Source organism: Chiroxiphia lanceolata, chromosome 15, assembly GCF_009829145.1.
Source record: "Chiroxiphia lanceolata isolate bChiLan1 chromosome 15, bChiLan1.pri, whole genome shotgun sequence".
Taxonomy (NCBI): Eukaryota; Metazoa; Chordata; class Aves; order Passeriformes; family Pipridae; genus Chiroxiphia; species Chiroxiphia lanceolata.
The window spans coordinates 8,896,297-8,919,573 of NC_045651.1; the positions used below are offsets into that span (position 1 = coordinate 8,896,297).

At 57.7% G+C, this 23,277-nt stretch overlaps 1 protein-coding gene across 2 annotated transcripts; it reads right to left on the bottom strand.

Moving 5' to 3' along the window:
* Nucleotides 1–589: 589 nt before the first annotated feature.
* On the bottom strand, nucleotides 590–22,898 carry AFAP1L1 (actin filament associated protein 1 like 1). 2 transcript variants are annotated; one of them, XM_032703313.1, is made up of 19 exons: nucleotides 22,844–22,898; nucleotides 9,628–9,756; nucleotides 9,033–9,116; nucleotides 8,581–8,678; nucleotides 8,344–8,455; nucleotides 7,879–7,977; nucleotides 6,979–7,190; nucleotides 6,451–6,630; nucleotides 5,654–5,740; nucleotides 5,279–5,372; nucleotides 5,014–5,166; nucleotides 4,376–4,587; nucleotides 3,809–3,954; nucleotides 3,379–3,457; nucleotides 3,146–3,260; nucleotides 2,773–2,937; nucleotides 2,345–2,523; nucleotides 1,967–2,095; nucleotides 590–1,590 (listed from the first exon to the last, which is right to left on the bottom strand). In XM_032703313.1, the coding sequence occupies exons 1-19, from the start codon at nucleotides 22,857–22,859 to the stop codon at nucleotides 1,567–1,569; spliced, it is 2,313 nt and encodes a 770-aa protein (XP_032559204.1). In that variant the 5' UTR covers nucleotides 22,860–22,898; the 3' UTR covers nucleotides 590–1,566. The 2 variants fall into 2 exon arrangements, with proteins under 2 accessions (XP_032559204.1, XP_032559203.1); XM_032703312.1 differs by having other exon boundaries at nucleotides 2,345–2,526.
* Between the last annotated feature and the right edge of the window lie 379 nt (nucleotides 22,899–23,277).

Below are 23,277 nucleotides of genomic sequence, written 5' to 3' on the forward strand. Positions count from 1 at the left end.
GAGGCCCTGGCACAGGTTGCCCAGAGAAGCTGTGGCTGCCCCATCCCTGGAAGTGTTCAAGGCCAGGTTGGACAGGGCTTGGAGCAACTTGGTCTAGTGGAAGGTATCTCTGCCCATGGCAGGGGTGGAACGAGATGGTCTTCAAGGTCTCTTCCAGCCCAAATCACTCTGAGATTCTCTGGTATGCTTTCATAGGCTGTGGTAGCAGGCAGCTGAGCACAGAGTTCTGAGCTAACAGCAATCACTAATCCTGTATACAAGATTCCCCCAGTCTGCCCATCCAAGCTGCCGCAGGAGTGCTGAACTCACCCCAGACCCACCCTGGCCTGTTTCCCTGTGAGCAGGAGTAGCTTTCCTGCCACACTCCCTCAGCCAGAGGAACCAGCGGGCCAGTGCCAGTGTTTTTATTAAAAGCTGCTTACCTAGTTACTAACACAGGGCTTTGAAAGAGTGAGCTCCAGAGGTTAATTGTGGCAGTGATAGCATGAGTGGGTGATGGTCCGACTCCCTTGTTCCCAGCACAAAAGCCTGGGCCTTTCCTTTTCATTCCTGTCCCTTGTTTCTGCCTGTGCTGAATGACCTTCTTCTATTTCTCTGTTCTGTTCCAATCCCCCCATTTGATAGCACTTCTGTGGTTTTGTTTTTTTTTTTTTTATACTTCCCCTCGCTCCATTTTGACCACATGCCTTGGCAACCTGTGTCTGACTGCGGCAGCAATAGTGTGAATGCACTGTTGGCTAGGACACAGCCCTGCCCCCTTCCCACTCCCCTGAAAGCCACAGGACTAGGGCAGAGAGCAGGGCTGCCTCCAGCCTCAGCCCTTTACAGCACTTCTAAGCTGTTTAGCAAAGGTGAGAGGTGTCCGCTGTTAATTTGCTTTCAGATGCTGACACTTGAGCTTCCTTCATTCCCAAGGGAAAGCAGCATGCCCTCACCCTTACTGCCTGGAAGACAAGGATATATTGGACGAAGGCACTTGGTTGAGGCACAGCAAGGTCGAGACATGAGGAACCCTGAGATGAGACCCTGCAGAGCTGGGAGCAGTGAGCAGGGTGAATGATCAGCATCTCTGAAGTGTCTGGTCCTGAGCAGCTCATGAATTCCAATACTAAGGGAGCTAAAAATCCCCAATGAGTCCATGGTTGCTTTGGAAAGTGTTGGCCTGGACACACGCTGATCCTGATAAATCAGAGCGCCTGCCAGGCAGTGCCAACTGCCAGCTCCCAGGCTCTCCCCTCCTTCCTTATGCACCACCACGGGCACACACACCTTATGTTGAGCTCCTGGCTCTGGGGCAGGCTCTCCCCAGAGATGGGTTTCCCAGTAGTATGTGACCCTGATCCACAAGGGACTCTCCCTTTCCCCACCCGCCTCCCAAATCCCACTCCCGCCCTCTGTCCCCTGGTTTGTAGTGTTGCCCATGAGGCAGACGGTGCCACAGTGGTGGGGTCTGGGAGAATGTCTCTTCCCACCATGCCTTCCCAGAACCCTCCCAGTGTCTTGGAGAAAGGGGGCTTGTAGCTCCTCCTTGAGCTCCAGTGTCCATCAGGGGCTTGGCAGGCTGGCTTAAGTCTGCTTCTTTTCCCATTCCTGCATAAAAAGATAAAATAAAAGCAGGGGATGAGGAGACATTGCTGGAGAAGGAAACACAGAGCCCTTCAAAGGCATCTCTCCCTACTGGGGGCTTTAGACCATCCCAGCATTTTCCAGTGCCGGGGTTGCTGCTGCTGCCCTGGGGATTTTAGAAGCAGTGCTTTCCCAGTGCTCACCCAGCCCTGCACCTCCCAAATTTCCCTGCAATCCGGGCCCATGCCAGCAGTGAGTGTGCTGTACTGAGTCAGCCTGCCTGCAGGGGACCCTGGCAGCTTTGGGGAAGGGAACACTCCCAGTTCCCAAAGCAAGGGGGATGGGACAAAGACTGAGAATTCCCACGGGGCCAGGGAGGAGAGGGAGAGTAAAGCAGGACCTTGGCCTTCCGCAGCACATTTCCCTTGTTGGCAGGGATGATGGAGGGACTTCTCTTCCTCAGCTCAGCTGCACAGTTAACAGGGACCAAGTGCTCAGGGGGGCTCCCATTTGGTTTGTTTGTAGCTTCCTGTGGAAAGGAGGGAGCAAGAAGGAGAAGGGTTTAGGAGACCCAGAAAGCAAGGACAACCAGATTTAAAAAAAAAAAGCACAGACTATCATGAGGTCAAAACTGCTGTGGCCAAACCTAATTGACACACTTCTGTCCACAATGGGACAAAGCCACAGGGATATCCCCTCTTCCCCAAGTGCTGCTCCCCTTACACGCTGTTGGTGGTGGAAGTTGGAGCTGTGACAGAGAGGGACAAGGGATGCATACCCCATTCTCAGCCTTGGTGGTCACGGCCAGCCCCAGGGCCGGCCCTCCTGCCAGCGACTGCTTCAGCTGCTCCTTTACTTCGGTCAGCTTGAGCTCCAGGTCGACGCGGCGCTCCTCCTTCTGCCGGCACTGCTCCTCCAGCGCGGCCACCCGCTGCTCCAGCTCCTGCAGCTTTGTCCCTGCTGGCACAACGCACGCAGCTCAGTGCCTTGGCCTGGGGATGAGGCTACGGGGATGGAGAATCCACCCATCGTCCTGGATGGGGACACTAGATGGGGCTGCCAGCCCAGCAGTGTGCTGCAGCCAGCCCGGCTCACAGCCACATGGTCACTGCCAGCCCAGTGTCCCCGTGCCACCCCAGCTCTGCACCTCCCCGCTGTGCCCGAGCGCCTTCGAGCAGCCGCAGTGCTCGGGCGGCACCAACCTACCCGTGCTGCCCTTCATGGCTTCCCGCAGCTCTCGCTTCTCTTTCCGCAGCAACATCAGCTCGCTGCGGATCGATGCCTTCTCCTTCTCCAGCTTCTCCTTCTCTGTCAGGAATCGCCGGGCATCCTCCTCAGCCCGGTTCTTCCCATACCTGTACTGGTTGGCACCTGCACGCACAAGGGGAGCCCATAGTGAAGGCTGTGACCCCGAATGCACCAGTGCCATCCACAGTCCAGCTGAGCTGGCACGGCAAAACCCATCACCAGTGTGCTGGGGTCGGCTGGCCCCAGCTTGGCTGCAGACCCCTCTGGGAAACAGCCCCCCATACCGGCCAGGGCCCCCCCGGGAGGTTTGTGGCCGAGGACCCCCACTCACTCGAGGCATGTCTCTTCACTTTCACTTGCGGGTCCACCCGCCGTGACTTCTCGCTGCAGGAGGAGGCATGGCGCTTCACCTGGGCTCCCGCTGGCCGCCCTGGCTCCTCCTCGGCCTGTGTGGGGACAGGAGGGAGAGCGTGCTGAAACACCTATGGGGCCATCACAGCCTGGCCAAGGCTCCTCAGGGCACTTTCAGCAGTGGGAGAGGGAGAGACATGAAGTCATGCTCACCTGAACCTTCTCATACGGGACGTCATCGTACACCACACGGGAGGAGTCTGGCTGGTGATCCTGGGAGGAGCTGGCCCACCTGCAGAAGGAGGGATGGGGTCTTCCTTTCCAGGATGTCCTTGCCAGCCCTTCAGGTAGCCCTTCTATCTCAGAGGGATTCCTGCATTGCTCTCCCAGCTTCATTCATGAGCACTCTACCCTGCCCTACCCATCCCAAGTCCTTCATCAGCTTTGATGAAAGACTTTCTGCTTTCCATCCTGCCCAAGGGGAAACTGCCCAAGGGAAACAACCCCTGGGACACTGACTCTCCCCAGGATGACAGCACAAACCACATTCGAGCCTGTGCTTTTTCTAGGGAGCCCACAGGGCTAAGGATTGCTATCTCCAGCCCAACACTCAGGCCCAGGCACAGCAGGAGGACAGCCTTACAGGTAGGAGTGCCTCACAGCCGTCACTATGTTGGCAATCGTCTCCACATCCACGTAGTCATAGTGCAAGGCCTCTGGTGCTGTCTTGGAGCCTGTCTCCACCAAGAGAAGACCCAGCCAGCGACCCAGGTCTTCGGAGCAGCTTGCCTGCAAGAGAGAGAAAGGGTTGGGGTGCATCCCCAGCTCCCAGACCATTGCCCTCGCTCCTGCCTCCTGACGAAAAGTCTTGCTGTGCATGAATCACCCTCTGCACCCAAAGAGTATGTGCAAGACTTGGGAGGTTCAAGAGAAAGCCCACAGGCATATGCAGGAATCCCAAACCCCCAGCCAGCCCCTGCAACCTGCCTGCTTCAGCCCTGCCAGCCTCCTCCCTGCTCCAGCCTGCAAGTACCTGCATGGCTGCTCCGAGCTCACCTAAATGATACCCTGGGATTCCTTAACATACAGGAGAGGGGAAAAGAAGGCACTGCTTACATGGGAGTGTTGATCATCACAAGGGGTGCTCCCCCAGCTTGGCAATCCCCTCCTCACAGGCCTGGCACACCCTGCCCACCTCGCTGTCACTCACCTCCAGCGCGGTCACCTCCTGCCCGTTGCGCAGGATGCGGAAGGCGAAGGGGTGTTTGGGGCCCAGCCCCGGGACCACCTCGCAGCCCCGCAGCACGATGGCGTTCATGTGGGTCCGTAGGTCGGTGCGGTCCTTGTGGAAGTAGAGGGTGTTGCCCTTGAGGCGACACCAGCGCTCCTTCCAGCACTGGTTAACCAGGACACTGAGGTAGCCTGAGAGTGGCAGGGGGAGGGAAGGGTATCAGTGCCTGCTTGGTCGGACCTCAGGCAGGTTTTAATGAGACATAGCTGCCCAGAGATTACAGCATGGCTTCCTTCTCATTCAGTCCTTCTGTTTCCCCACAGAGAACCAGCTGGGACACCCTGAGCCCAGGTGAGGTGCCAGCTTGGTACCACAGAGTCTCACAAGCCTGTTCTCTGGGACATGGGTGACCACTCACCCCTTCCCCACTCACCACAGGAAATGCACAGCATTTCATAGCCTGTGGTACTGTCACAGCCCTCCAGCAGATTGGTGACTTGTCCCCACCCCACTATCCCCTTACCCCCTACAGCCATGCAGGGGAGAAGGATGTCACTCCCCACTGCTCCCACTCCCACCTGACCCGAGCCCTGTCTTTGTCCCTGGCCCACACGAACCGCAGCAGGGGATGTCCTCCTCAGTGGAGGAGGTCTGTGTGTCCTCAGCAGAAGGCTTCTTCTTGGAGAAGCTGATGATCCTGGTGATCTTTTTCCCTGCTGCTCGGCTCATCGAGCCCTTCAGGTCAGCCAAGCCGCTCTTTTTGCCTTTCCCTGGAAGGAAAGGATAGGGTAGCTGTGTGCCCCTGGTGCATGTCCTGGCCTCCCCCCTCACTGGAGAGAGTGCTCCCAGCTGTGGTGCCCCTGGGTGGGGCAGGGGCTATACCGTGCTCGCTGTGCTCCCTGCGGGCCGCTGGGGATCCGGTGTCACCCATGGCCGTGCTGTCCGAGTCCGAGGTGTGCTTCTCCTGGGACAGCCGCTGTGGGGGGAACGGAGCAGAACCCTGTCAGCCATGCCCCCTGTGCAGACCCCAGCAACGGCCACTGTTAGCCTTTCGCTCCCCTCCACAGGGCTGAGATGTCCCCAAGCCCCCTTCTTGCTCCCATTCCCCAGCACAGGAAGTCCCGCAGAGTTGCTGTGAGAATGGGAAGGGCTCCTTGTGCAGCCCCAGGAGTTTGGGGCTCCCCCAGCCCTATGTTCCCCAGGCTTGGCTGCAGCAGCCCCATGCAACATCTTGGTAGGGCCCTTAGAAACCATCACCTTATCCAGATCCATCTTGCACGGCATCACTGGGGAGGTGGGAGCTTCAATCCCGCTCGCTGCTGGGCTGCTGGCTTCCTTTATCACCTGCAGAGACAGCTCCAGCAGTCAATGAAAATGGACCTGAGGGCCAGGGCTGCCCTCCCTGGCTCAACTCCTTCACTGCCAGAGTTAGGCTGAACTGTGGGGTTAGATCCTGATCTCCATGGTACAGGGCAGAGAGCCCTGCTCAGGGCACAAGCCTGGCTTGCCTGTGGGATTGCACACACTTTGGCCCCTTCAAAACTGCAATCAGTTTTGTGGATTTTGTCAGGGATTTTGGAAATGTCAGAGGTGAGAGACTTGGGTCCCAAACCAGAGTCATTCTACCAGCACAGGACACTTAGAGAGCCCCTTGTTTTACAGGCAGACACAGTGTGGCTTGTCCTGGCTGTGTAAAATAACCCTGTTCTCCCACATTTGGGGTAACAGCTGGGTTTGTGCTGTGCTCAGAGGCTCCTTTCCCACCCGTGGCCCCTTCCCCGCAGCCCCCGCTTCCCGCCCCTGAACAAAGGCAGGAAAGGGCCACAGGGAAGAGGAGGGGGAGAGCAAACATCCCCACCCGCGGGGGCTATCAGTGCTGGAGACGCCCAGGCCCTGGGAAGCAGCCGGTCAGCCCCTCCAGCCGATAAGACACAGGAGCAAAGCCCCCTTCCCATTCCAGGGGGGTAAGACCTTTCCCAGGGAAACCCCCTCCCCACTTCAGCCAGGGAGGATGCCAAGGGGAGTCAGTGGCCCCTGGGGAGAAGCCGTGGTACCTTCAGCCACTCCTCAGCCTGCTCCTTGCTCTGCACAGCCAACACCAGCGCCTCGGCCCCCGGCAGCGAGAACCGCAGCTCGTGCTTCTTGCGCCGCCCGTCCTTGGGGACGTAAATGACATTGCAGGTGCCCAGGGGCACCTCCACATGTGGCTGCCGGTCCTTGGAGCTTTTGTAGCACTACGGGAAGCAAAGAGAACTGCTCAGCTCAGAACAGGGCTCAGCTAAAACCTGTCTGTCTGGCTGTCATGCCGGGGGTCCCTCCTGGTCCCTCACAGGTGGTACAGATGAAAGTGGCTCAGGCTATGCAATAGCCTCACTGGTGGAGGCCTGCAGGGTGCCTTCCCACTCCATGGTGTCTCAAAACTGTGAGCCCTCCAAGGGAAGTGAGGGCAGCCCACTGCATGTGCTGCAGGGCAGTGGCAGCCTTGGGGATGGGGCTTGGCTTGGAAAGTGCTATTTTTCTTCAGCTCAAACACTGTCATAACCCACCAAGGGGGTTTCTGTCCCCCCCCAACTCAGGCTCACCAGCAGTTTGCTGTCCCGTATGATGGTGAGTTGCTTGGCCCACTGTCCGAAGCGCTTCTTGCGCAACAGGAAAGCACAAATCCTGCAATCCTTCACCAGGTTCATGGAGGCTTCCTCTGATGGCCACTGGTGTGTCAGCTGCTGGCTCTTCCCCTCCTCCTCCTCCTCGTCATACGACTCGTAAGAGCTGCTCATGGCGTCCGAGTCATTGTCTGGAAGGAAACAGGGGAGTCACCCCAAAAGGTACTCTGGGACCCTGCCTGCCAGGCACCCTCACTGCCAGGGCACTGCCAGCACACTGCCAGGGCTCCCTGCATCCAGTGGACTCCAGCACAGAGCCTGGGCTGGGTGCTAGAATAGGTAGATTCCATGTCAACTTCTGGAAACAGCAGCGTTTGGCCCCAGACATCTCCATTTCCCCTTGAATCTTGGCAGGATGCTCATGGGCCAAGCGCCAGTCCCAGGTGTGTCTATCCAGACCCCTTGGCTGGCTTATTTCTTTCAGAGGCTCAGACTTTGAAAGCCTGGATTAAACTTCTACCTGCAATGGAGTCTGACGTGGGTCTTCTGCCCCACACCTCCCACGCAGGGCACGGAGGAGCGGGGCTGTCCTTCCCCAACCCTCCTCTGCCATGGCAGAGGCTCCTCACGCAGGGCACAAGAGCTGCACAGGCAGGGACATCCCTCCCAGTGCTGGTGACAGACACAGCACCGATTGCATCAGCATGAGGGCTCTGGCCTGTGTGACAAGCAGCACTTCACGCTCCTTGCTTTTTGCCCAGCAGTCTCTAACATGTGAGTGGGTCTTCAGCCTCAACCCCACCAGTGCTCAAGCCCCACCTTAGGGCTGGATTTGTCAAAAAGCTCTCCCCTCCCTGTCGAGGGCACCCAGATACCTACAGGAATTTTTTTGCTCCCCATTTATCCTGGTGACGGGGTAGTTGCTGTCTGCATCCTCGTAATAGCCATCCTCGATGGAGTTGGGGGGGCTGGAGCTGTCTGCAGAGGAAGCAGAGGGAGCTGGGGCTGTTACACTGGTTTCCCATCATAGATGCTCCAAGCAGTGAGCCTGTGAGCTGGGGCAGAGCCAAGCACACCTTCCCAGGTCATCTCAGTCCCCTGTGGCTCTGACCTCTCCCCACCGCCCCATTCCCAGTGGAGCTGAAGCAAACAATTCCTTGCAGTAACAGTGCAGTGGGATGGGAAGGGAGTGGGACAGGAGCGATGCTGGTGGGAGCAGGGACAATTCCTTCCCCAAGATGAGCTGCCTGGTTTTCCAGGGAGGCAGGCAGGTGTGGGGATGCAGTAGGCAGCTTGTGGGGCTTCCCCTACCCTCCTGCTGCCTCAGCACGGAGCAGAACTTACTGCGGGAGGTGATGTACTCAGGGGCCTTGCCGGGGCCCAGGGGAAGGGCTTCCTCGTAGTAATCCTCAGGTGGGGGAGTGGTGGGCAGTGGTGGAGCAGGATCCACAGGAACCTACGGCAGAAACACCACCTGCATTATCTAGGCAGTGGAGAGGGTCATGAATCCCAGCCCTGGCCACCACCACGTCCCCACGCAGGTGCAGAGCAGACCTTGCAGGTGGGCACCCAGGGACTTACAGTTTTTGCTGTCTGGCTCCTTGACAGCTCCAAGCCAACACCATCACTGGCATCCCCCTCCTCCTCCTGCATGTCCTGGAGGTCCTGCAGGTTACAGTCTGCCCAGGGTAAATGGAGAGGGTGAAGGGAGCAGGAAAATAGAGCTGGCCTCCCCAGCCGTGCCCTCCAGGGATCCCCAAGGCAATCACCCATGGCCTGTCACTGGGAAGGTGCTGGGAGATGGGCATCACTGGTAAACACAGCTGGTGCATGGGTTCCCTGTGGTCAGCCCCTAGACAGCTAGAGGGGAGTGGGAGCAAGAGCCTGGGATGATGATGTCCACCCTGGATACAAGGATGCAGCTTTCACTCTTCTTTCCTGGAGGGAAGGGACTTCAAGAGGAACCCCAGGACCAGCACTACATCCACCCATCATGACCCCCTGGGGCATCACTCCAGGTCAGCCACACGTACCAAACTCCTCAAAGAGAGACTCCACGAAGCTGGTGCCATTGCTCAGGGATGCTGTGTTGACATACATGTAGTCCACATCCTTCCCTGGAAACAAGGGGGATGCTCTGAGCCCGGGGCAGGCAGGGTGGCCAGGGCAAACACCGGCACACTCCTCCCCACAAACACCAGCCCAAGGACACGGGACATGGGCACTCCTCCAGTGCAGGCACCCAGGGAGTGGAGGAGCCCCCAGGGATGCTGCTGCCCCTCCAGGAGAACAGGAAGGGGGGAAGGGTGTGAAGCCTCAGGTGCACGGTCCTCCTGGCCTTCCCGAGGAAACCCCTGTGCTCAGCAGAAACTGTGGCAGGAAGAGCTCTGCAGGGCGGTGTTTCCGCAGGGAGCAGCCCCCCTGCAGCCACAACAGGGCTGCTGCCAGGCCCCGCTCCTGGGGCACGGAGGAGCTGGGAAGTGAAAGCAGGGAGCAAAGTGCCCTGAGGGTGCTGAGCAGGCGTTGGGCTCATCCCCCCTTAAGAAAATTTTCCCTGCCCTGCTGGGGCTGTGGTCAGGACCTGCCCCTGGGAACAGCCACTGGGCACCACAGCACAGGGACACAGACCTGCAGGTGGCTGTAGCTTCTGCAGGATGCTGGAGACAGCCAGCTTCTGCTCCTGCGTGGTGGCACTCAGGTACTCATGGTCCAGCAGCTTGAGCAAGATGCTGAGCTCTGGCAGGAGCTGGTCCAGCACTGGGGAGAGCAGGAAAAAGCCCATCAACAAGGGGATATCAGGGTGCTGGCATTAAGACAAGGCAGAAATAGGACCAGGATGAGGGTTTTTCCCAGTTAAGTGCACATATGCTCTTTCCATGCACAAGCTCTTCCACCTGCACGCAGACTCCAGGATGCAGTCTGTGAATGGAAACACCAGCTCCACAGGCTACTGGACCTCTGTCAAAGGGCTTAGCACACATTTTTTTCCATGCAGATAAAACTACACCCCTGTCTTCCTCACCATGTATCATTGCTGCTGGTGCCCCCTCGCTGGGAGGTCACAGAGGGAAAGGATGGAAAGGAAAGCCAGGTGCCATCTCCAGAGCCAACTGGCAGTGCCACCCAGAGATGTTCTCCTCACCCCTCATCTGCTGGGGGATGTTTGTATTCCCCTGCTGTGTTCAAACCATCAGTTTTTACAAAACAAAAGCACACTGCAGCTTGGGGTACCCATGTGGCAAGGCTCCCAAAAGCACTTGGATGTTTCAATGTCAGAGCAGAGCTACAAAAAAAATTCACCACTGAAGGTAAAATTTACTGTGATGACAGCAGCTGACCAACAGCTTTGGGAAAACATGTTGGCCAAGGATGGGAAGGACTTAACAAGGCAAGCTCTGGACTTCAAATCGCTCATAAGCTCCCACACCCTCTCTTCTACACGTGCATCAACATCCTCATCCCAGGTCTTTTCCTGTACCTTATCTCCTCCAAGCAGGATAAGACAAAACTGAGCTGGATCCAAAGCCAAGCCTCTGTTCTACCCAGGACCACACACCCACACAGCTCCACTGGCCTCCAGGGCAGCTCCAGTAGGATCCAGTAACTGAGATGGCCTGAATTGGAGAGGCCAAGCCCAGGAACACAAGCAAACCTGGAGCTCTGGAGGCTACAGAGGGCAGAAAAAGGAGCTGCATTTTCTTCCAGTGTAGGATTCTTTCTTAGCAGCAACTGAAAGTCCTCACAGCACAGCTGAGGTGGCACACAGCTGGATTTGGGTCTCCAGGGACACGAGGAGAGGCCAGGGGTCACCACAGAGGCAGCTTGGATGTGCTGACTTATGGGGATGGCTTGTAGGGAGGGGAGAGCATGTGCCCCAGAAGCCCAGAGCCCCTGCCTGGGCTGTACCTGTCCCCACCACTCCCCTCCAGACTCTGCCAGGAGAAGGGCCTTGGCAGAGCAGAGATGGGCAGCAGGGAGGGCTGGCATTGGGTATATTCCCCAGGGGAAGGGGAGGATGCTGTGTCGCTGATGGGATTCCCCATATTCATGTAAGGAGTATGGAGCGAGTCCGGCATTGTTGCCCAAAGCAGGGACAGTGCAGTAAAACCAACTAGTGATTCAAAGGGTTTTGGCTGAAGAGGAGCCCAGCATGAGCGGGTTGAGGTGGATCAGTGCCCAGCCAAGATGAGCCCCCAGGCAAGGAGACAGTATGTCCAGCCCCAAATTGTCACCTTCCCGGGATGGGAGGCAGGATGTGCCTCACAAGTCTCTTCCTGCCTCCCCAGCTTCTATCTCCACAGACCTTCTGCTTCCTCCTCCCTCCCCAGTGCCAAGCTAAACAGCAGCCTCAGCCGTTTTGGCCAGAGCAGCCTTGCCAGTGCCCATCTCCCAAGGGCAGGCCAATCCAGGACAGGTAGCCTCCCAGGCTCCAGGAGAAACAAGCAAGCCTGGGGAGCTGTAAGCATCCCCCAGACTGTGGGGAAGGAGAGGGCAACCACGAGAAGTGGGACTCCAGCTCCTTGAGCTGGAATAACATCCCACAGCTGACAGGCAGCCACAAGACCCAGGTCCTGCTGATGCTCTGCTCACTGGCCCTCTCCAGCACACACCTCCCACGGTGGGGACCTACTCTGACTATGTGAGAGCCTTGTGCTTAATGTACAAGGGTGAGCACCCAGCTCCCATGGCCCCTCTGCAGAGGTAGGAAGGGAGGGAAGAGGGGCAGATCTTCCCTGGGAGGTTTGCAGAGTGCTGCACAGGCAGGATGGGAGCAGGCTCCTGCTCAATGATGCAGTGGTGGTCTCTAGGCTGGGTGGGACATCCTCCCCTGCAGGGCTTGGAGAGGCAGGGGACCAGTAAGGAAGCAGCTGGGATAAAAAGCAATATATCCCCTGTCCACCCAGCACCTGCAACCATCTAGGGAGTCACCCATCTTCCTGCTGCCCCAGCTCAGCAGGCTCTCACCTGGCCATGAGCTCCCACAGAGGGGATGGGGGCCATGCACGCTCCCTACACTGGCTTCACACAGCACACTGAAGCCCAGCAGGGATGATCACCAGCATCTCCATTCCCACTGCACACAAAAGCCCAGGCAGGGATGTTCACCATCATCCCCATCCCCTGCCACATGTAGGACATCTGCCATCACGGCCACCAGCTCTTGTGTCAGGGCTCTGGGCCAGCCGGGGGCAGAAGGGCAGGCGGGTTTCTATTAATAGTCTCAAAGCAGGCTGTGAGGGGGGTGAGGAGACCCCACAGCACACAGGAGCCGAGGGTGCCCGATAAGCCAGGCCTGTGGCCCGGCATGGCAGGGGGGTGAGCTCACCAGCACCGCCCCGAGCGCCGGCGCTGAGCCGGGCACACGCAGCACGGCAGACGTGGAGCGAGCTCTGAAGGAGCCTTTGTTTCCCCCCAGCTGAGCTGTCCCCTCCGTCTCCCTTGTTAAACATCCTCCAAAATACAAGGGGGAGGGAGGGGGCAGTCAAAGAGGCCTGTGATCCCAGGAGGGCACACAGCCTGCTGAGCAGAGCCTCTGCCTGGGGGAGCGGAGGGAGGGAAGGAATTAATTTCCTATGCTCTTTAGGCTTCCACTCTAAAGAAGGTCAAGGGGGTGCCTGCAGGAAGCAAGGGGAGATTGCTCCAGGGGTGCAACAGTGGATGATGTGACTAACCCAAGCCTGGCAAGCAAGGACCAGAACATCATTCCTGCAATAGCTGGTGGGAGTGAGCACAGACCCTGCACAAATGGCATCTGAGCCCACACCACAGCAGGCAGGGGACCTGAATCCTGAGCTGAGAGTGGGCGCTGGTGTCAGTGCACAACTCTGGCCTTGGGGGCTCTGAGCTCGGGGAGAGAGGCGGCAGCGGGACATCAAAGGGCTCCTGGAGGAGGCGGCGGTCGGATACCAGATCAGCCACAGGCGCTGAGCAGGTGACACGGCCGAAAAGGGACCTCGTGTCCCCCGCCCCCTGAGCCTGGGGACACCTCCGGCCCCGCGCCTGCCTCTGGTGCTGGCAAATGGCTCCCACCTGCTGCTTTCTGCTGGGGTTTCTTTTCGACTGAAATCATGTGGGATCACACCGCTTCTCTGCACTCAGGCTTTGGACACAGCCATGTCAGGATGCCTCCTGGAGGAGCCTGCCCTCCCAAAAACCCACTCCTCTCCACGTTTGCAGCCTGTCCCACTGCCATGGCAGAATGGGGAGATGCCCATGAGATCTCTGAGCCTGGGAAGGCCAGAAGCCATGGCAGCAGATGGCTTTAACATCAGCTAAGAGGGCTGGATGGGCTGGGGGGACCCAGGGCAGCTTTGCTGGGACAGGGTGAGCCGGGGGACCAGCACCAGGACACTGCTGCCATTTAGGACAATGGGGCAGTATTTCCTCTGCTGCTAAATCCTGCCCTAGAAGCAGCACCAAGCACAGTGCTGGCAGAGGAGCTGCATCCCGTCCATCATCCCACCACCTCTCTCCACCCTGCACCCAGGCCAGCTCTATTTTTAGACTCCACAAGTGCTCCCCCTCCTCAGGGACCTGTTTTCACAGCACAGAGATAAGGGTTTGGACATAGCCTGCAGCTGCAGAGCCTGTCACCCCCTCCCTGGCCTCTGCTCCATCACAGAAGCAAAAATTAGGTCTTACTCCAGCAACCTGCGGAGAGGAGGAAGAGGAAGAGGAGGAAGAGTCTCCAGCCAAGCCAAAGCAGGAGTTTCCTGGTGTACAGACTCAGCTTTTGCAGGGGGAGAGATAAGACAATCACATGGAGTTTTCATCCCAAGAAAAGCCAGTCTGTAGCCTGAGAAAACCCCGGGGAGGGGAGATGCTGGAGGAGATGCTGAATCACACCACTGTAATGCAGTGGGAGGTGCACAGGGACCTGCCCCTGGCCATGCTTCCTCCCACACCAGGTGATGGCTGGGGTTGAGGGGGCCTGGGGGGAAATCGGATGCTGGGAGTAACAGCCATTGTTTGTAGCTAAAATAAAAACCAAGCACAAATAAATCCTTCCTGTTGGCATAGGCAGGGCCCTGGGACACTCTGCCTGCCTGCACAGGGCTCCTTACAGCTACCATGGGCAGTAAACAAATGTTTATAGCTCCTGGGATGCCATAAATAGGTGGGGTGTGGGCTGAGGAAGGGTCTATCCCAGCACCCACTGACACCCCAGGAAGAGCCCTGCAGGGAGGTCCCTGTGGGACAAACAGACCCAGCCCTGCCAAAGGAGCTGTTTGTAGCACACAAACCATGCTGACCTCTCCAAGGGCTGATGTTGAGTCACCTGCAAGAGGCACCTAATGCCAGGACATGCCTCCATGTCTCACTTCCTGCCCCAGCACGGGCATCACCAGGGGGGTGTTGCCCAAAGTGGGTGCTGACAGCCCCCTCCAGCCCCAACGTGCTACTTCCCACCCCTGCAGAGCCAGCTGTCCCCTGCTGCTGCTCTCTGAGGAAGCCCATGGCCTGCTGAGCTCTCAGGGCACTTCCTGTTCCCATTCCCATTCCCAAGGAGGTTTTCTTTCCAACAGAGAGGAGGCAGGTGCACAGCCAGCAAGGAAGTGCCTTGGTGGGGGCGTCATGGTGCTCCCAGAATTGTTCCTTTGTGCAGGAGACAGGAGGACAGAGCACTGCCTGCACCCTGCCTGTGGCCACTGCTCCTCTGGTGTGGACAGGAGTGCCCTGCCAAGTGAGCAGGAGAGGGGTAGCATTCAGCCCCCGGAGATGGCAGGGCCGAGCAGGGCACCCTCGCCATCCATCTCTGCTTCCCTGCCAGCCATCACCTGCTGGGTGTGGGGCAGACTGGGATGGGCTGCTGGGGCCAGGAACAGCAGCCTGGAAAGTACCTCCTCCTCCCAGTCTGTGCTGCTATGGAACAACTTGGCCGGAGGGGTTTTAGGGAAAAGCCAACCATTAATGATCACACTTGAGCTCTGGCAACATCCTGTAACAGTGGAAGATTTGCTAAGGGGCCACTCTGTGCACATGAATCATCTCCTCCCTGGAAACAAGGGCCCCTTGAGTGGGGCGGATGGGGGGAGCGCCTCTGACTCGGCATCTGACAATGTCAGCAGGAGCTGAGCGCTTGGGACTGGTTCCTGCATGGCCAGGAGCCCTCCACCCTCCCTGGCTCTCCAACTGCCCCAGCTGGTGCCTCTTCCCACCCCTTGCTGTGATAGCTCCCTGGATTCTGACAGCCATCCCTGCTCCCCCAGCAGCTGTCTCTCAGCTTGGGTGCCACAGCATCCCTGAGCATTGTGGAGCACAAGGTGAGCTCAAATTTTGTTCCCCAAACTCTCAGCACCTCCTTGCTGCCTCCCCACTCCCTTCCCTGCCATGGGTGGGGCACCCCCCACACCCCCCAGGCTGCAGCAGGCAGAGCAGCAATGCACATCTCCTGGGGACCTCGTCATGGTGACCTCACAATAACTCATACCCTTAGCTGATAACCTTGGAAAATCAGTCTTGGGAGATGAACATGAAACCTGGTTGCTCGAGGGGGCAGAAAGTCTCTTGCTGGCTCTGCCTCCCTGTGCAATTGCATGCTGGATTCTCTCCTTACACAGAGGAGCCCACAGGATTTTCAGGGCCTCTCCTCTAGTCCTGGGAGAGGGGTGGATGAGCAAGCAGAGAGGTTAGACAGCACAAGGGGTGGCCTGGCTGTGCCTCCAGAGCCTCCTCATTGGTGGCCCCATCTGCTCCAGACGCACTCCTCAGCACTGACAGCAGCTTGGGGGGTATTCCTTTCCCAGCACAGCTCCAGTGGCACCAGTTTAGCTGCTTTCAGCAGTCCCAGTGCCTTTGCCAGCAGCAGCTCACCTCCCCAGTATAAATAGCCATGCACAAACCCTTATCTCATGGCCTCGCTCCAGCCGCTTGCTCACCCCAGCAGAGACCAGACGAGCAGCAAGTCCAGCCTGGGCCAAGTGGCAGAGCTGCCCTCTCAGCCAGGCTCTTCCCAAGCCCTTCTGCTTCCCTGGCCCTCTGTGCAGAGGGGTTTCTCAGAGTCCTCACCACCTCCCAAAAGGGGGAAAAGAGCAAGGAGAGCTGTAGCTCTACCCAGAGCACCCAGCCAGGCACAAGGGAATTGGACGCAGAAGTGAGACTTCAAATATCCCCATCTGAGTGCACTTTTTCCTGGAGTAGAGACAGTTTCACACCCTCCAGAGTCTTAAACTAGGAAACAGGAGTCCTGAATAGAGGGAAATGTAATTACAGGCTGACAGAGCTTGTAAAGGGCAAAGATTATCGCCTGCATTCATGCCCCTGCCAGCTCACACACTGCAGGAACCATCACTCACTCTGTGGGGCCCAACAAGCCTCTTCTCTATGTAACTGGATTAATGAAGAGACTGAAAAACAAGGGGATCCTGGCAGTTCCCTTCCCACCCAGCCCAGCAGCACACTCCTTGCAGAATGTCCCAAGGGGAGGGTTGTGGACTGCAACTGGACCCCCAGGATGAGTCCAGGCTCTCCTGGTGATACCCACACTCAGCGCATGGCTATGAGAGGAAAATCTCTGCCTCAGCAGCAGCACCTCACCCTGCACACTCCCCTTGGCTCCCCAGTCCTTGGGCAGTGACTCACCAGCAGAGCCGTGGGACATCAGAGGGACTGAGGCTCTCTGCATGGAATCGCTGCTGGAAGAAATCCTTGTTGGGCTGCAGGGTATGTCCTTCCTCACAGCTGCTTCACAAGTGGTGCAGGTAATAATTAACAGGCTGATTAAATTACCCACAAGCATCTCCTGAAACCCAGGCAGGTAATGATCCCCCAGTGCCCTATGCTGTAGCAGGACCCCTTCTCCAGGGGCTGTTCCCCCAGCTTGTCAGCCATTTCTCTGCCTCCTGGAGAAGTCAGTGGCTGTTTGCTTTAGCTCACCAAAAGCAAACTTTATCCCACTGACCCGAAGAGGCTGCAGCTGCCCCCACCCCAGAGGAGGAGTGGGTGGTTTCTGGGTGGCCCCCTTCTTACTGCTGAGCACTGCAAGACATTGAGCAAATAAAAGCACCAAGGTGAGATATCTTGGAGTGACCCTGCTGTGTCCATAGGCAGGGCACGGGCAGCTTCCTCCCTCTGCCTGCTCTGCCCCAGACCCCTGAGCCCTGGGGGGCTCCTAACCCCAGGTACAAGCTGTTTCTAGCCACAGCTCAACACAATCAGCTGTGCAAATTCACATGGACCAGATTCAGTACCTCCAGACTACATTTCAAAACTCGGTGCCAGGCTCAGCAGGCACATGGCAGGACGCTCACCCAGCCAGCCTGGGAGCAGACCTCGGAGGCTCCTGGCTGGAAAACACATTTAAATAATGAATGAAAAAGAAAGGTTTGAGATGCCCTTTAAAGGAATAGTCAGGCAGGGGCAAGACCTGCTGAGTAATGTATAAAAAACAAGCTTCAGGCAGAGGAGAGATGTTAGGATTACTCAGAACCCAGAATAAACTGTGTTTTCTCCAACCAAAATTTTGGTGTCGGCCTTTTCCAAACAAACTCCACAGCGCAAGGAGCAGCAGGTTGGCCTGGGCTCCCCTCCAACACTGGGAGAGGCCCTGGGACGGGTGCCACAACCATTTGCCCACCCCTGTGACCACCCTCCATGGCAGGCAGAGCACTGGGAAGCCTCTGTGGGTCACACCTTCTTGCCTGTGGCTGTCTCGGAGCTGCGGGGACCTGAAGCTCTCAGCTCTGTGTAGTCCTTGGTCTCCACCAAACCTGAGCCTCCAGGACAGCTGGAATTACAGCTGGTTGTAGGCATCGTGGTGGGAAACCCTGTGACTCAGCACCCTGGGGCTGATGCCGGCATGTCCTTCCCACTGCCCTGCACCCAGGCAGGCATGGCCATGCCACCACCCAGGGCCAGATCCAGCCCCCATATCTCTAAAATGGGCACCTCAGCCCCTCTGGTGACGATGGCAAGATTTCTGCATCCCAAAAGACACCTCTTTGTGTCCCATACATCCCTCTTCCCCAAAGCCAAGATCCAAAATGCCTCAGATGCAATACCCAACCTGTGGGAGTGAGACACAGGAAGGCCAGCAGGGCTGACACATCTTCCTAGGAGGAAGAGTCACATGAGGAGGTTGTGGCTGGACCCTCAGAAGGAGAGGAGGGTCCAGGACCCTCACCAAGCAGCTTGATGGGCAGGGCGGGTGTGGGATTTGCAGAAAGGAGCTGGTGGATCAATCATCATCCACCTCCACTTTCCCAAATGCTTTCAACAGCATTGCATGATATGGACACTTATTTTCAGAGGTGGTGGGAGGAGAAACCATAGACTTCCTGTGGGGGAAGTATCTCTGGGGACCTGGGAGGAGGGAGATATACATCCAGCACTCAGCCCCCGATGTTGGCATCCCTGCCCTGACCTCAAAAATGCCCAGGAGTTCTGGAGCTGTGCTGGGCACGAGTCCTCCCTGCATGGCGTGGGGATTGGGACCCTCTCAGTGGCCACCTCAGCCCTGTCCCAATGTTCCCAGGCCGGGGCAGGCAGGGCACAGCAGAGGGTGTCACTGTTTGGGGGCCAGGGCCGTGCTGCTCCAGAGGACCCTCAGAGAGCAGGATAAGCGTATTTTCTCAGCTGAGAACAGCCCTTCCGTTTCCTTCCCTTGCCAAGCTCCGCCGGGAGCATCAGGTGCAGCAGCAAGGCCACCATCCGACAGCACTTCCTACCCGCTTAACCCCTGCGGGGCAGGGCTGGAGGGGCAGGAAAGCCGGTTTATCCCGGCGGGAATGCTGACGAGCTTGAGCACAGGGGAAGATGAGACTGACTACTCTGGTCGTTGCCGATGGCTCCACCAGTGCTGGGACTGGTTCACCCCATACCTGTTTGTAACTCCAGGACACACAGCCAGCTATCAAACCTGTTGCTACATAACTTCTGTTCCTGACTCTGTCCTTCACAACCTTGGATTCCCAAAGTGTTTCCCAAAACTTTGGACCGCATAAAATGGGCACTTGAATACACCGGACAAGGAGCCAAAATGGGGCTGTTCCCCTCCCACAAAGTTGGGTGGGTTTAATGTTCAAAAAACCCCAGAAGAAAGCCAAAGCCATTCTTCAAACTGCTCCTTGCACATCTCCTACTAATTGCCAGTGATCAGAGCATACCAGTGTTGCCCGGAGCTCCCTCTTATCACTTCCAGGATCACATGCACATGAAACCCACTTCAAAAAAAAAAAAAAAAAGTATTTTGAGCATGGAAACCCCTTGCAGCAAAGCTCTGTTTTTGTTCCAAACTGTTACGAAATGTCAGTGTTTTCCCTTGCCTGCCAAAGAGCCGGCTTTGATGCGATGGGAGGCATATCAGCAGCAGAAAGGGAAAGGGCTGCAGCAGCCATGCCGTGGGGGGAGGCCCAAAGAGGTTATTTTCATCCTTTCCCACTGCAGAGGCTGCAGATCGTCAAGCCAGCATCCACAGAGGGACCTGAGCTCCCCAAATGCCACTGCTTTTAGTGCCTTAGGGCGATGACAGGCTGCTGCTGGCTGCCAGGGTGCCCTCCCTGCCCTCTTCACCTCGTGGGTGCCCTGGCAGGGGTGCCAGCTCCTTGTTTGTGCAGAGCTGGCAGAGACTATGCTGAGCTCCTTGGGAGGTTTCCAACCCGATTGTCCTGCTGCTGCCCTGGAAGAGTGATATTTAATAGATATTTTACAGGATGGAGAGTTATGCCATCAATTCTAAGGTTCCTCATATGCAGGAGATGTGTGTTCCTCAGGAGAGAGCGTTAGCTGTGCCAGACTAGGTAGTAGGGAAGGGTTAAGGGGTCTGGGATGCCAGAAACCACTTCAAGCCTCCACTCTGCTGTTATCTTCTGTCCCCAGCAAGTTATTTGGCTACTGAAAAACAGGCAAATCTTGGGTCAAACCCTGTGTTCTCTCTCTGTCCTCCTCTGAGAAGGCTTCCCACTGTTTGGGATGAGACAACTTCTTCAAAACCTTAAACAAAGTTTTCCTGGGCAGGGATAAGAACCTCCTGCCAGCTGCAGGCACATCGGAGCTCAGTTGTGCTCCGTAGCAAAGGGCATGTCAGCCTCGCAGCTCAGCACATTTGCTCCGGAAAAGAGCATTTCCAGGTCAAGAGCAAACGCGGGAAGGAGGCAGGTTTTCCAGACAGCCCAGGCAGATAGGACAGTCCCCAGGGCTCCTGGATGGAGGACACTACTCCCTCAGCAGCCTCCTTCCCCTCTCCAGCAGCTCCTCTGCAGCAGGAGCCCGTGCAGGGCAGGCAGGTCTGTGCCCCTCCAGAGCAGCCAGGCTGGCTTCAGCAGGGACCCAGTACCTCCAGCGAGACCTATTTCCCTGGTTAAACCAAGGCTGCACAAAGGATACTGGAAGAACCAGAGGGGCAAACAGCTCCAGCGCTTCCCTGTTCCACGCGTATCAGCATCCCCGGGGCTGCCCCTCCCACCCCACTTTGCCCAGCATTAAGGGGAAGGGGCAGCCCGAGGGGGGCTCAGCCCCTTCCCCACGCGCTGCCGGGCTATAAACAGGCGGTGGCCCCGGGCAGCTGAGTTTCCAGCGGAAGGAATGGCTGCAATGCGGAGGAGAGCTCGGCACTTGCCTGGCTCGCTAACAGCTGGCCCGGTCAGTGTTTCTCACCCACTCCGCACCCCTTTCACCGGCGCGGGGCCGGCGGGATTCCTGCTGCCAGCTTGAGGAGGCAGGTCAGAAATGATCCGGGCTCCCTCCCACCAGTTCTGCAACCTCCCCATTCCTGTGGGCGAGCTGGAGCCAAGTTTATCCCTGACACATCTCCACCGGCTTTGCTGGATTTAGACCCCAGATAAGTTTGGTGCAGCACCTAAATTCTGGTGGCACAAAAGGTCATGGAAGAGGCACTAATGAGGAGAAGCCATGTGTGAGCACAGGCCTGTTAGAGCAAAGGCTCTGGCACAGATTACCTCCCAAATCACACACTGTGAGCTGTGTTCTCCATCAGCACAACCTGAAACAACTCCCCCAACAGCCCACAGCATCATTTCCCCCATTTAGCCACTGGTGTAGAGCTGAGCCCTGCTTTGGGTGCTGCCCAGCCTGCTGGGGAAGGCAGCAGGCTCAGCTGGCGCATGGAAAGCACTGAAGAAGTTGGCAGATCATAAAGTCAGGATACACCAACTAGAAGTTGGCAGATCATAAAGTCAGGACACCAGGGCCTGAGCAGAGCTCCAGGTGAAGAAAGGGGCTGCCAGACAGCTGGGAATGGGGCACAGAGTTCCTGCCCACCACCCTTTGTATTAGGGAAGGGAGTCTGGAGAGAACCCTCTGCTTTCCCTCCATGCGTCACAGACCCCCAGAGGGATCCAGTGGCTCTGGATGATGAGCAGGAGGATCTGGAGGAGGTTTACATTAGCAAAGAGCCATCCAGGTGCCAACAGCAATTCATCACAAGCACTCAAAACAAAGCAGGCAGGCGCTGCTGCTGCTACCATACCAGGCACCAGCAAGGGGGATGAAACAGCAGAGAGGCTCTTCCCTGGCAAGGCCAACCTGCGGAGAGGCCAAACTGTGCCCAGACATCATGCTTCCACAGTATGCTGGGCATCCTCTGCCACAAGGTCCCAGGATTGATTTTTGGGGTGGACTGCGATGCAAGTAGGGTAACCTCCCATCAGCTTGCACAGCAGGAGAACAGGGAAGCCAAGACCCTCTGCTCTCCCATTGGTGATGTCCTCTGGGACCCTGCAGGACAGCTCTGGCGTCACATGTCATTTGACAACACTCCTTCTGCAACAGCACCCTCCTTCAGAGCTGGCAAAGGCACTCAGGCTGGCAGGCAGGGCGAGCTGCAGCCACAGGGGAAGGTGGAGGAAGGCTGTCCCTGTCACCAGCCCTGTCCCCTCCCGGGCTGCAGGGCACTGACACTGCTCTCTGAGCACCATGAGCTGTGTTTCCACAAGTCTCACACTCCTCATAACTGTGTTTCCACTGCGGAAACACCACCCCATCCTTTTACATCGGGAAGGGGAACTCTTGACCCTTGGGTCTTTCTGGTGCTGACCCACAGCTGCAGACACAGCAGTGCCTGAACTCCCCTGGGATTTCAGCGTGGTCCCAGCCTGCGGAGCCAGATTGTACCTCTCTGTTATCATTTTTGGCTGGTGCTTCTGTAGCACCTCCAAGGACAGGTCAAGGGCCAGGACCCCTGTGCTACATCATGTCACCAGCTGCTCCTCCTCTGCAGCCCCAGGCCCCTGCTCAGCAGCAGCAAACAGCAAGCCCCCTGAAAGTTTTCCTCTGCTCCTTCCAGGGACCTGCCAGCCCTAGCAGAAAGCCAGGACCTTCTCTACAAAGTTGGCCCAAAGCCCCTGGCAGGTTTATACATATCCCAGATCAAAGCCTAACAGCTACGTGAGCCCAATGCCACAAGCTGCAGGCAGGAATCATACACATGTGGGAACGCAGCCACTTCCCAACAGGGTGGGGATCAGGCCCTCCGTGGCTTTATGAGACCACTGACATCTTCCCCAGATAGGGAAACCCTCTAAATCTAATCAGCTCTATCTCGAAATGTCACCTCCCTTTCTATGACCACAATTTCCCCTAACAAGTGCTTACACCCTATAGACTTCCTTGCAGGCTGATGGCTTTTTACCCATCTGACCAGCAAAGGGAAACTGGCACTAGTTTGTGCCCCAACTGGCTCTGCCGCCAGACTGGTGAGGGGTAAAGGCACCCTGGGAGCAGGGTCCCACATCGAGCCGGTGAGACGCACCCGCTTGGTTGGGATGGGATGCGCGATCTCCAGCCTGGAACTGGGATGGGAAACCCTTCTCTCCTCCGCGCCGTGCTCCAGGGAAAGGGGATGCTCGTCCCTTCCCTTCTCGTCCCGTCCCGTCCCGTCCCCTCTTACCACTGAGCCGGTCCATGGTCCCGGAGCCGCGGGCAGCACCGGCCGCCCCGGGAGGCGCGGGCAGGCGAGTGTCACGGGCAGCAGCCGCCCAGCGGGGCCGGGTCTCGGTTCGGAGCGGCCAATCCCTTCGTCCGCCCCTCCCTCGGTGCACGGCAGCGCCGAGCACCGGCACGGCCCGGCACCGCACCGGGACACAGCCCGGGGGAGGGTTCCCCGCCGGCAGCACGGGCGGAAGGGTTGTCTCCAGAGACGGGGACCCTCCGTGTGCAGCCCTGCAGCGCCCACCTCCCACGACCCCCCTTGCGCGGCTGGGGGTGTCCCGGGTCCCCCTCATCCCTACATCCCCACCAGGTGCTGCCGCACACCGGGCGTTGATCATCCCCCGCAGCACCCAGAGACCCCCCTGGGAAGGGCGGGGGTCTAGAGTGGGGCAC

Excerpts from the sequence above, each read along its gene's own strand:
- AFAP1L1 (XM_032703312.1), bottom strand. Across the intron at positions 7,978-8,343 it reads TGAGTACATCACCTCCCGCA|ACAGCTCCAGCCCCCCCAAC; the intron begins GTAAGTTCTGCT and ends CTTCCTCTGCAG. Across the intron at positions 2,096-2,344 it reads CCACCAAGGCTGAGAATGGG|GAAGCTACAAACAAACCAAA; the intron begins GTATGCATCCCT and ends TCCTTTCCACAG.